This window comes from Tiliqua scincoides, chromosome 4 (assembly GCF_035046505.1).
Source record: "Tiliqua scincoides isolate rTilSci1 chromosome 4, rTilSci1.hap2, whole genome shotgun sequence".
Classification (NCBI taxonomy): Eukaryota; Metazoa; Chordata; class Lepidosauria; order Squamata; family Scincidae; genus Tiliqua; species Tiliqua scincoides.
The window spans coordinates 74,800,653-74,813,906 of record NC_089824.1 but is presented as its reverse complement, the minus strand read 5'-3'; the positions used below and the strand labels follow the sequence as shown (position 1 = coordinate 74,813,906).

The window sequence follows — 13,254 nt, the reverse complement described above, 5'->3', positions numbered from 1 at the left end:
AAACCTTTCAAAGTGTTGAAGTAGAGGAAAGTTAATGGAACATGTTGAATGAAGAACTCTGTGTACTTCAATTATGCAAGTAACATCAGTACTTTTTTGTTTGTGAATATCAGGGAAGACTATTAGTGGACTTGTATAATAACATGGATTTGTCGAGAGGTACAAGTGCCTTGTTGAGCCATCACCTAGCAACATGAGAGCAGAACATACTGCCTGATGGGCAAACTACATGTTACACAAAAATGGGTATAATGAAGCCCCAATGATTTACAAAAAGTGAACACTCTGACTAGGATTAATGATGCACTGAGGGCTTTGAACGCTTTGCCAGCCATTTTTCTTCTCTATAACCCCCAAACTGCTTCTCGCTCCATTGGGGTTCTAGATGAGTAACCAGGGCTGGACCATCCATGAGGCCAACTGAAGTTGCCTCATCAGGCAACAGACTGATGGGGGGTGTTCTTCCTTGTCCACCTTCTTGCCTCTGCTGCTCCTCCTACACCACCCACTCCCTGAACTGGAAAAGGAAGAACAGGGAAGAAAAGGAAATGTGAAGGGGAACAGAGTGCTAAGATAAGGCATTGGAGAGTAGGAGGCACAGAAGCTGGCACTTCATTTTGTAAGGAGGCATTTGCATTTGGCATGCCGCTTCAGGTACCAGGAGGTTTTGGGCCAGCCCTGTGTGTAACTAAACTATCCCTGTAAATATGTATCTGGAACCCACAGGAGAAGACACTCCTGGAAGGGGGGGGGGGGTTCTAAACACAAAAACAGCTGGCGGGGAAAGGGTTAAGCTCTCTCTCCTACTGCCCAGCTGCTTCCTTACCCAATAACAGAGACTCCTTCTTAACTTTGAGGGAAAGAAAACCTGCCAGGGTTTTGTTATACATATTGTATTCTGCCCCCAGATAACTTTTAAAAAAACTAGAAGTCCAATGTCAAACCATCTTAGGATCATATACCAGATGGGGAACAGTTCTCTCAGAACACCTTAAAGGCTTAGATTACTTAAACATTAGTGGCATCAATGTGGCTTCCAGAAACATCAGTGTTATCAAAACTTTGAGAGTTAGGCTTGACATTGCAAATATACTTTATTACTGGGTGAAAGTTTAGCTTTAATATTACTGATTTCTCAGGAAAGTGGCAGAGATTTTGTTGTATCAACAGAGTAAGTAAACTTTCTCCCTTTATCCCTCCCCCCATAACTCTGCAATAGCTTCTTGTTATATATATAAAATATATGCTTAACTAGATCTTGCATTATAGGAGTGCTAACCACTCTTTGTGCTTCTGTTCCATATTGAACTGGTAACATCTGAAACCAGGTTATCCGGTGATTAGGACTGATGAAATTGCTACTTTCCACACAATATTCTGCCCGTATGTACAAACAGTGGTAAATAGCTCCCTTTCAATCACTGATATACAAATCACCCTTGTTCCTTTGCAGGCATTCAGGACAATGGGCAGCATGAAAACAATGCTGCAATAAGAATGAAAATGTCAGCACTGAGGGACAGCTGTCCCCGGAGCAACCAATATTGGGGTGTCATGAGAGGTCCCTTGATTATCCCTTGATCACAGTGGGACTGACCTGACTGATCAAGGAGGAAGGGGTGGGGCTTCTGCTCCTGTTGCCTCCTTACGGCCAGCCCTGCTGGTGAGGCGGAGAGGCCTTGTGTCAATGCTACTGCTTCTGTGGAAACGCCTGCTGACTGGAAGCTTGGCCATGTCAGGCAATCCGGGCAAATGGGGTCCTGGGCCGGGTCCTGGTCAGAAAACAAACCAATCTGAAATAAATATGAGCAGAAACTACAAAGGCAAGGCAATGAGTAATGACAGTCACAAAACCTTTGCACTAGATCAGGGGTGCCCAAACCCCGGCCCTAGGGCCACTTGCGGCCCTCGAGGCCTCTCAGTGCGGCCCTTAGGGAGTCCCCAGTCTCCAGTGAGCCTCTGGCCCCCTGGAGATTTGTTGGAGCCCACACTGGCCCGACGCAAATGCTCTCAGTGTGAGGGCGACTGTTTAACATCTCAAACTGTTTGACATTTGACGCGTGAACTGTGGATGAGGACTCCTTTCTCTGCTTGTTTCACGTCTGTGATGCAGTAGTGGCAGCAAAGGAAAAGCCAGCCTTGCTTTGTGCAAGGCCTTTTATAGACCTTGAGCAATTCAAGACCTTCATTCATTCATATAAGTTCCATCTTTAATATATTCATTTATGTAAATTTATTCAAATTTTAAATGTAAATTAATTCTTTTTTCCCCCCCGGCCCCCCCGACACAGTGTCAGAGAGACAATTTGGCCCTCCTGCCAAAAACTTTGGACACCCCTGCGCTAGATCATAGGCATAACATAAGAGTTCCTTTTACATTTCTCCAAAAGGTGATAATGAAGTTAGGCAGCTTAAGTACCGTCACAGAGAAGGGCTGTCCCAAGAGGTGAGCTAAGCAATTTAAGTTGAACCGTGGAAACGAATGTAAAAGTTTGGCAGAAGTGCACATATATCTTGCAGACATGCAGGGGAGAAGAGATGTTGCCTCATTTTGGAATACACCACTTGTTCTGGTATTTTGGTCAGAGTTTTTGCTTGGATTTTGGTGTCTACGGTTTCATGTCTGCTTTATTGCATCATAATAAATCATATCTATAGTCCTGCAGAGGTTGAATAGTGAATGGGGCTCCTGACTGTATTGTGGAAATTCCCTTTTACAGTTGACTTTGTCAGATGGAGTGTCCTGGCTTTTGTTTATTTTAAACACTACAGTACAATGACGCTTGTAATAAAATGATGTGGACATGGGCCAGTGATGATAAACACTGAACATTTGCATCAGAAATTCGTGGCAATTTGTGAAAACTGCATGTTCTTTTTTGGGGTGGGGGAGGGGGGTTTATAATCTTTGTACTTCCAAAGGATATTTCTACTAAATCGTGGCAACTGCTTACATCATAGCTTGTTGAGAAAAGCATGCCTTGCAGGAAACAGAGAATGCTCTTAGATTGATTTTTTTCTTCTTCTCCAGTCTTCCTTAATTCAAACAAAAACAGGGTAAAACCCATCATTTTAATTAGAGGAGAACGTAGCCTGATGCTTTTCAAAGCTATTGACCAAAAAAACAAACAAACAAAAAAACATAAGCCCAGAAGGATATGACTTTCTGAGTTCATATCTAATGAATTTTTCTTGTTTTGAATTCTTAAAATCATCTTCTCTGCAATCACAACTAGTGTTCTTGAGGCCCTGGAGCACCCGGATTACCAATAAAAGACATGCACATACACTGTGCAATGCAGCCACAGTAAGAATTTCAATTACTGAAAAGTGGATTGTAACTAATCTTATCTGTTCCTTTTCTTCTCTTCTCTTTAGTGCTTAAAACAGTACATGCAGCTGGCAATCCGTGAAGGATGTGGTTCTCCCATCACTTGTCCAGACATGGTGTGCTTAAACCATGGGACTCTGCAAGATGTAGAGGTATAGCCACTTGTCATCCTTCTTCTTTCTTTTCATCAGCTTTGTTCATTTACATAATGAATATATTAGATTGTTTCCTCCCCTTAATTACCTCTAATGACTACTTGGCAGGAGGCCCAATTGACAGGAGAAACTAGAAACAAGCAGATGGTTTTCCTCTTGTTTTCCCTTTCCTGGGGAAATGTTTACTTGGCATCCAGACAGTCTCAGAATTGCCTGCTTAAAAGCCAGAACATTCCCAGTCTGAATGTCACCAGTCCTCCTTTAGCAATTGATGCTGGAATGGGTACGACATCCTGGGTTGTCGAGTACACAGTGCCAAAAGTTTGACATGTCACTTGCTGCTTAAATGGTTAAGTGCCGCTGAATGCGAATAGAACGTGAGAGGCGATGGTCATGATGTTTGCATGTACTCAAAAGGGTGTGTGTAGTGGACACAAATGGCTACGGTTACTATCTTGGAATCACAAAGGTTCTGTTGAACACCTGGACACATGGGAAAACTGGAGGTGAAGTAAAATGAATGTCTGGATACTTTATGCACACATTGCCTGAAAGCAGGGGTGTCCAAACTTTTTGGCAGGACGGCCACATCATCCCTCTGACATTGTATCAGGGGCTGGGAAAAGAGAATTAATTTATATTTCCAATTTTAATAAATTTACATAAATGAATATATTAGCGATAGAACTTATATGAATGAATGAAGGTCTTGCAATAGTTCAAGGCCTGTAAAAGGCCTTGCACAAAGCAAGGCTAGCCTTTCTTTTGCTGCTGCATCACAGATGTGAAACAGCAAGCAGTGAAGGGATCCCTCATCCCACAGCTCACACGAGAGGTCAAACAGTTGGCCGTCACGCTGAGAGCAGTTGCATCAGGCCAGCATGGGCTCTCGCAAGTCTCCGGAGAGCCAGAGGCTCATTGGAGACTGGGGGCTCCTTGAGGGCCGGATTAGGAGTCCTCAAGGACCGCAAGTGGTCCCAGATAGATAGAACATTTCAGATGCAGAGCCAATTAACCACAAGTTAGGTTTCCCTGCAACTTTTGCTGTTGCCAGTTCCGCTTCCCTTCCTCCCACTGGTCACTTTGCCCAGCCCCAGTCACTTCCTCCAGTGGCTCCCACACATCAGGCAGAGCCCAGCTGAGCGTAGAGCTGCGTCTAGCCAATGGGAAGAAAGCGGGAGAGCTAAACAGCACTGGAATGAGGAGAGAGACTCTTGCAGGAGACTGGAGAGAGAAACCACGCTGCACTGGTAAAATGCAGAAAATTTTATGTTCTAATAAAGGAGGTCTGGTCTAGAGGGTAGAGCCTCCGTCTGCCTGAAGATAACATCCACAAGGTCGCCAGTTCGAGGCCACCGGCACCGTGCGACCTTGAAGCAGCTGACAAGCTGAAGCCCAGCTAATCCATCTGCTCTGAGCGTGGAAGGATGGAGGCCAGAATGTGAAGCCAGATTGGAATGAAACACCTTGAATGTAGTGGTTCTTGAAAGAAAGAACCTTCTTTCAAATTGTAAAAATCCCTATTTAATAAGGGATTTAATAAAGCCTGCCTATGTAAACCGCCTTGAATAAAGTCTTGAATAAAGACCAAGAAAGGCAGTATATAAATACCTGTTATTATACTGTTATTATTATTATTAATTTTTTCATTCCATGAATAACTGAAACCATGGAAACAGGATGAAAGCCTGCATAAAATACTTCACCAAATTGATGTCACACAAGTGAAGTTTTTGTGGATTCCCTTAAGGTTTACATGATTTTTAAGGTCTGAATCTGCAAGTGGTGCAAGCCAGGCATTCAATTTGGATTCCTCAGTTTGCAAATTTTGTGCAGGTTGATTGATCTCATGGATACCACAGCGATTGTTCTAATGTGGATCTAAACTAAAGTATTAAGGCCTTCACTCCTCTAACATTTCATCGGTCTTGAAAATGAAGAGTGTGTGGTTTCAAAGTTTGCTGGAAAAATACAAAACAATTATAGATGTTGGAATGTGATTGTATTTGTAAAGCTCCTGAAATCTGAAGGTCTATTTCAATTAGGTAAGCAAGAGGGCACTAGAGGGTGTGCATTAATGGGCCATTAATATTTTCCTCGGTACTCTGCGAGGCTATGGATTGAATGAATAAACAACCAAAGAATGTATTTAATGGCCCATGAATGATGGGATGTACTGTATTCTGTTCAGGGTTATTATTCTTCATGTATTTATGGTCTTTCCTGGGCATGTGTTACAGCAAGGAACAATAACTCCTAGAAGAATAGAAGGAAAAAGTGAACTTCCAGATGATACCTCTTATAATTAACACACAGTGTAGCTTCCCTGACCTCCTAAATGCTGCTTTATAGATCTCTCTACCAGTTCAGATCATTGTCCATCTTCTTGGGGCACTTCTTCACTATCTTTGCTTTTTAAACAACAACATTCCTCTTAGCTATTGTTTGACTAGAATAGTTATCTACCAAGAGCCAGCCAATGATTTTTGGTGTGCATCTTCTCTGCATTATAATAAATTAAACATGAGAGATGTATATGTACGACCCTATGCTGCCACCATGTAGTTAAATATGCCATATGGCCATGCTATAGTGTTTGTGGAGTTAGACCTGGAAGATCCAGGTTCAAATCCCTGCTTAGCCATGAAACTTCCTGGGTGACCTTGAGCCAGTCACTCTGTCTCGGCCTAAATTGAGTAGGGTTGTTGTGAGGACAAAAGGAGGAATCATATACACCACCCTGAGCTCCTTGAAGGAAGGGTGGAAGGTAAAAATGTGAAAAATAAAATGAATAGAAAATATGAGATCTTAAGAGCACTGAAAATCAGTGGGATTTCTGGCCTCATAGCTATTTTCTATCACAGTCCTAATCTGTTTTCCTAGTGCTGAGAACCCTTGTCAGTGCAGCAGATCATAAATGAAGTGTTGCATACAGAATTTGGTTGAAATGGGGCCACACATACTGCATTCAGCTTCCATAGCAGCAGGGACATCATAAGCCTACTGCCAGCCCAACCGCTGACAGAAGTCATGACCCCTGCCTAAAGCTTACAGCTCAGCCTTGAGGAATGGGCTCAAAATATCCAGCCCCAGACTCTCGACTCCAGTTTGCAGCCTGAGCTGAACCCACCATGCAGGAGATCTTCAAGCTGGACACCTGGCAGTCCAAGGCCCCAGTACAGGAGAGCGAGCACACCCAGAGCTCTACAGGTGATCAACCTTGCCCAGAACTTCATGCTATCTTTAGCATGCACTTAGCATGCTGTCTTTAGCATGCAATGGGTTAGGAAGAATGCAATGGAACAAAGGATGAGTGCAAGACTCCAGCCCCAAAATCCGCTCCTTTCAGATCTCTCTGCACTCCAGGCAGAGAGGTGTCACCTGGAAAGGGTCATCTGGGTGTGGAGTGTTTAAGACCTAATCCCTCTCTAGCCCTTGTTGGAGCAAGCTTCTCACTTGGAGAATCTCTGATGTTCTGCAACTCCACACTTGCTTTGCATCTGTTTAGGGGGCCAACCAGAACAATATAATATAAATCAATTTACCTACATGTTGTGTAAATGAGGGAGGAAAAGTAACCCAAGGTGGTAGACAGCATGGACAGAGGTTTATGCAGCCTGGCCAGTCCCCATTGTGGGCTAGTCTGCATGTCCACATCCTTGATGCCCCTTAAAGGGATTTTAAAGGGAGCCTGCCCCTACTTGCCTCCTGAACTATAGTGCCTGAACAATGTATGAGATACAAGTTATTTCTCACAAATTAGATTGAGGAAAAGAAATCCAACATACCATATATACTTCCCTATAGAGCGAGAAATTTCTGCCAATAAATCAAACTTAGATCATCTCCTTGCCTTATCTTCGAGGTCACTCTGGGATCAGGTAAGTAGTAGCACCAGGAGAAGTAAGGGGACAATACAGAGATAATTAAAGGGCTATTTGTCTCCAAGGCAATGAGGCTAGAAGCTGCAGCAAAAGTTAACCTTTTATTCTCCTGAGAAAAAACCTAAGCTAGAGCTGAGGGCTCCACTGAAATCAAGCAAGCCTCCTTTGCTTTAGCAGACCCTTATGCAGCCTCATACCATTTTGCAAATGTTTGGCAGATGTCTGGTTTTTTAAACACCAGGATGTAATCCTCATTTCCATCTGAAACAAGGTCCCAGGCTACAACTCAGTGCACCATTACATAAGAATAACACCCATGGAAAGCAATGGGTCTACTTCTGAGTAAATAGGACTGCAACTATGTGTAGCTGCACTTGCTCACAGTCATTCCTTGTTCCTTGTCTCTCCACTGTGAATTGAATTGCACATTCCCAGTTATGTGTTATATATTGTATGTTATATGTAGAGCCTCTGGCTTAACGCAGCAGGCACCTTAAAGAAGGATTTGATTAATGATTCTACTGGTATGTTGTTTACAGTGCACTTACTCTGATAGTGTTTACAAAAAAGGTTGTGAAGACCAGAATTAAAAAAGTTAATGAATAAAAATGTATCTTAGGATACTTTACTATATTTGTAATAAATTAGAGACTGTACAGTTCTTAGGTAACAATTACTGGTAAGTTATTTTCAGGATCTGGCCTTGGGTAAAATCAGACAAAACTATAGTCAGACACCTCCTAAGTTTTAACCCCCCCCCCCAACTTTTCCAAGGGTCATAGAAAATTCTATTATTTTTTGCTCAAAACCTACCCTCAACTTATCTGTGAGACTGACTTATACTTGAGTATCTGCGGTAGCTTTGTTGTAAGGAAAGTGGTTCCTTGCTAATATGGGCATCTGTACAATTCCTTCCCAGGTGCATTAACCAGTTGGCAACTAGTTAATTGTAATAGCTCCCTAGATACAAGCTGAGCTTAGTGTATGAGTGGCATGGAAAGTTGTAATGAACTCTTTCCTGGATCTAGCCCTCTTTATCCCACAGATGTGGGTCTATTTACCTTTATAATCCCCTCCCCTGCCAATCAACATGGAGAAGGTCTGTTAGGGGGCAGGACATTCTATCTAATAAGCCCATAGAATGGGTGGCAGCCACCCACTGCCAGTGCCACCCAAAGCTCTTCCTGTGCTGGACCAAAAGCATCCTAGAGTGTGATTTGAGGGCACATGATGCAACCACCTTGGCTGAAGTTAAGCAGGTCTAGGTCTTATCAGTGTCTGAGCGGGAGATCACCTGGGAACCCCACAGCTACTGCTTTAAGTTTCATTATGGAAGCAAAATTAGATATAAGTGAATTAATAAAATTAATAAAAGAGGTGCTTTCTGTTTCTCACCCTCTGTGGGGAGGACAGGAAGCTGTTTTCAACTATAGATAAACATTTCATAATATCATGTCATGTTTTAGTTCCAAGAAGTATGAGGCCTGTTCTTTTAAAAAGGGCAAGTAATGCTTCAAAAATGAATAAGACTGCAGCACTTCCATGGCAACTGAAAGTAGCAGCATTTGAATGGTATCCATTGACTAAAGATAGCAACATGTTGCTGTTTTAATTGCACTGTTGCATATTTTAGGCTTCTCCTGAGTACAGGACATTCTTTTCAACTGAAGTGGAATGGTAGAAATTACAGGTGAGTTAAGGATAATCATGGCACAGTCTAACTGAGGCAGTATGTAGCAGTTTCCTCAGGTCTGATATAAGATGCCTCCGGATGATATTGGAATGAGTAGCTTTGCCATGTGAATAAAACTCCAAGTATTTGCCTATCAGACTGAGTAGTGGTTGAGAAGCGTCTCCAGTGTGGTGCCACTTTAGTCTTCATGCATTGTGCATGTCTGGTGCCATTTTAGCTGAGGTGTGGAGGAAGAAATGATACCTGCCTACTGTGCTGGAGTGCAACAATAGACCACGGATTACCAGCAAGGTGTGGCTGTCATTTCCTAGTGGCTCCATCCCATGCCACCCCACCTGTATTCAGGAAACTATGTAGGACTGACAGATGCATTTAATCACCAGTGTGAGGCATGCGTGTGAGGTGGAGCATGGCAAACCTTCTGCACTCTAACTCTGAAAGGAAAAAGCAGGGTAAATGGACATGTCCGTGTTTTAACAGATACACTAACGGAAACATTTGTTGGACAAATTTCGGAAAGTCAACTAATAAATGCTCAATCCTGCCAAATCTGTAGTAGGTGGTAATCTAAATTCCAGTTAATACACTCAGATGAAAAGCTTGGTCAGTTATACCTGGGAGCTATTACAAAGTAGTCTGGCCCATGTCATTTTCCTCCATGAAGTGAAGCATCAAGTGGCAACTGTCTCTTTTTCTCTATCCTACTTGTAACTTCTGTTCCTTTCTTCTTTAAAATCTATTCACCTTCCTTTTCTATTAGAAAGTAAAAGGAAAAGCAGCAAGGAGCCATTTTCCCTTCTTCCCTCTGTAGATCATCCATTGGTGTATATGTTCTAGGGGGCTGCCATGCAGCCCATGTGAACTTGCCCACAATCTGCTGTCTGAAGCAGGCCGCTTCATTCTGATTCATGGTAGGGCCGGCCTTGAATCCAAACATCATCTTTCCTCGAGTCCCATAAAGTCTTGTGTAATGCAGCTTCATTGTTTGGAACAGGGATAAATCTCTACCTTTTGGTAGTTATCATCAGATATGTCTCTTGTATGGCATCTCTCCTAAATTCCATCAGCTATTATTTTTTGTAATCTGCAGCAAAGATACCTTAAGATGTTTACTTTTGCATATCCATTAATTTTGTTTCTCTCTTAACATACATTGCCACTTCTAATAAACCCACCAAGGCTTGTTCTAAATGGCAAGGGAGCTCTTTAATGGAACAAATGAATATTTTATGATGAAAGTAATGCACAGTTTCCTGTTAGAGCCAGGGTTGTAACAATCTGACATACACTGAATATCAAAAGTAGTGGTGGTAATATTCAAGGGAAGGCTATTATTATTATTAACAGTATTTATATACCGCTTTTCACAAAGCGGTTTACAGAGAAAAATCAAATAACTAAATGGCTCCCTGTCCCAAAAGGGCTCACACTCTAAAAAGATGCCAAGGAATACCAGCAGACAGCCACGAGAACAGACAGTGCTGGGGTGAGGTGGGCCAGTTACTCTCCCTCTGCTAAAAAAAGGAGCACCCACTTGAAAAAGTGCCTCTTACCTTTTATATTCTCCTTCCTTTTACCCCCTTCCTTTTTCATCCTCTTAAAACATCTGAAAAATTATGCTTTCTCCTCAAAACCTAATTTTTTCTTGAAACCTCTGGCCCAATCCCTGAGTCCTTGTACTACACTGTAAGAAAGACTACATACATGATAAATAACTATATAATCTTCCCCAATTTATACTAACTTCTACTTCCCAGCCATTACTCTGTTGTCTCCCTTGCATCTCTTAGAGCAGGGGTGTCCAAACATTTTGGCAGGAGGGCCACATCATCTCTCTGACACTGTGTTGGGAAAAAAAGAATTAATTTACCATTTAAAATTTGAATAAATATACATAAATGAATATATTAGAGATGGAACTTATATGAATGAATGAAGGTCTTGTAGTAGCTCAAGGCCTATAAAAAGCCTTGCACAAAGCAAGGCCAGCTTTTCCTTTGCTGCCACTGCTGCATCACAGACGTGAAACAGCAAGTAGTGGAGGGAGCCCTTGTCCTACAGCTAAGGTGAGAGGTCAAACAGTTGTCCTCTTGCTGAGAACAGTTGTGTTGGGCCAGCACGGGCTCCAGCAAGTTTCTGGAGGGCCAGAGGCTCATTGGAGACTGGGGGCTCCCCGAGGGCCTGATTGGGAGTGGCCCTCGGAGTGACCCCCGCAAGTGGCCCCTGGGCCAGGGTTTGGGCACCCATGTCAGAGTACGTGCCTGCTTTGGTTTTTTAATATTTTTTTTAACTCCATAAAATGGTATACACATAAATTTCCCTCTTCTTTTCTTTTAGAACAGATATGTAGAATTCCATCAGCCCTTTTCCTATAATGAATTGTCCTTTAAACATTTTGTCCAGTTTCCTAACTGGACTGACTTCTGGAGCAGCACACAGTACTAAAAGAAGTGTAATATGGCATTAACTAACATGGTACAATTACTTTCCAAATCATAGACTAGGCCAGTGGTTCTCAAACCTTTTAGCACCAGAACCCACTTTTTAAAATGGCACTCTATTGGGACCCACCTAGCTTTACGAAACTTAAAAAAAAGGTGATCTAGGAAGAAATAATATTTTTGTGTTTGTTTGTTTGCTTACTTGTTTGTATTTAAAACCAGCCTTGATCCATTTCTCATAATGAAGCCTCTTCAAGGCTGAAGAGGCTTACAGCCCAATCCTGTACATGTCGACTCTGAAGTAAGTCCTATTTGAGTCAATGGGGCTTACTCCCAGGAATATGTGGATAGGATTGGGCTGTTAGTTATGTGACCCAGCCTCCACTGCCTGTCATTGATAGACTTGGGGGTGGAGAAACACATCAGAAAAGCCCAAATCCTAACCAACTTTCCAGCACTGGCCTACCCGTGCCAATAGGATGTGTGCTGCACCCTGCAGTTGGGTGGCAGTCAGGGAGTCTTCCTCAGAGTAAGGGAATATTTGTTCCCTTACCTTGGAGCTGCATTGTTCTTAGGTCAGTGCTGGAAAGTGGGTTAGGATTACGCCCTCAAACATTTATCTCCCTATATCAGTGTTATTCAAACTGTGCGGCGCGGCTCTTTAGGGAGGTGCCAGGAACTCAAAGGGGAGGCGCGGGATCTCCTCTCACAGTGATAGTCACACCCCTGGGCAGAATACGAGCCCATCTTCTGCCTGTCGTCTGCACTTTTTTTTAAAGCAGAAGAAACAGGAGTTGCTCAGAGTGGCTGCTGCCGCCCGGCCCTCTTGACTCCAAGGCTGTCGCCTTCTGTGTTCGCTGCATGTTGTTTTTAAAGCTCTTGGACTCCAACCCCCATCTGGCAAGTACCAAGCATGCTCAGCTTGCAGTCCTTAACCCTCCCTGATCCTTGTCTGGTTGGTTTCTAGTTCCCAGCCTGGGATTGCTTCTCATCAAAGTGAAATCTCTCTTTTCAACCCCCTCCCTTGTCCACTCCCCCCTTTCAATCTCCAAACCTTCCCGCTTTCCTCCCCCTCCCCAAATAAAATGCTTCCTATTTTACCAGTCATCAGGACTCTTAAAGTTGTTTCCATGCAGTTGGCAAAGGGGGAGGAGAGAGACAAGCACACACTTTACTTGGCCAGGAGCAGAAAAAGGTACTGTTTTTAAAGTGATTTATTAATCTTGTTGTTTGACTGAAGAAGAAAGGCTGTATTTTTAAAGTGATGAACCTTGCTATTTGAAGGGAATACTTATCAGCCATTGATGAAGTGATTGCCAGCCCAATCCTATCCACACTTTTCTGGGAGTAAGCCCTGTTGAATCTATTGGGACTTACTTCTGAGTTGACATGCATAGGCTTGAGCTGTGCATCTCCTAGTATAGGAGACAAATCAGCATCCTAACCAAACCCTTATCAGCTCTGATATATTTTCATGGTCTATTTTTGTTTTCCCCACCAGCTGCTGGAAAAATTTCATTTCATTAAAATAATAAAGTGTTCAATCCTATCCAAGGAGAATGGGAGAAATGACTAGTTGGATTGGGGTCCACAGGGGTGTGTGTGTGTAATGTTGGTCAGACTGGTTGTTCACCAAGTTCATTTGATAAAACAATTGTATTGGTATGCTTACAAAGTTTAAAAAAATGAGTCCTCCTGGACCAGACAAAATCTACCTACTCCAGCATTCTGTCTCCAACAGTGATCAGCA

General features: G+C 42.8%; 1 protein-coding gene across 1 annotated transcript in view; it reads left to right on the top strand.

Moving 5' to 3' along the window:
* The window catches only part of RNF144B (ring finger protein 144B), a 55,690-nt gene that overhangs the window by 31,987 nt on the left and 10,449 nt on the right, over positions 1-13,254 (top strand). The window contains exon 3 of the mRNA XM_066626229.1: positions 3,379-3,483. Within this exon, the coding sequence (XP_066482326.1) occupies positions 3,379-3,483 (105 nt within the window). The remainder of the gene's footprint in view (positions 1-3,378; positions 3,484-13,254) is intronic.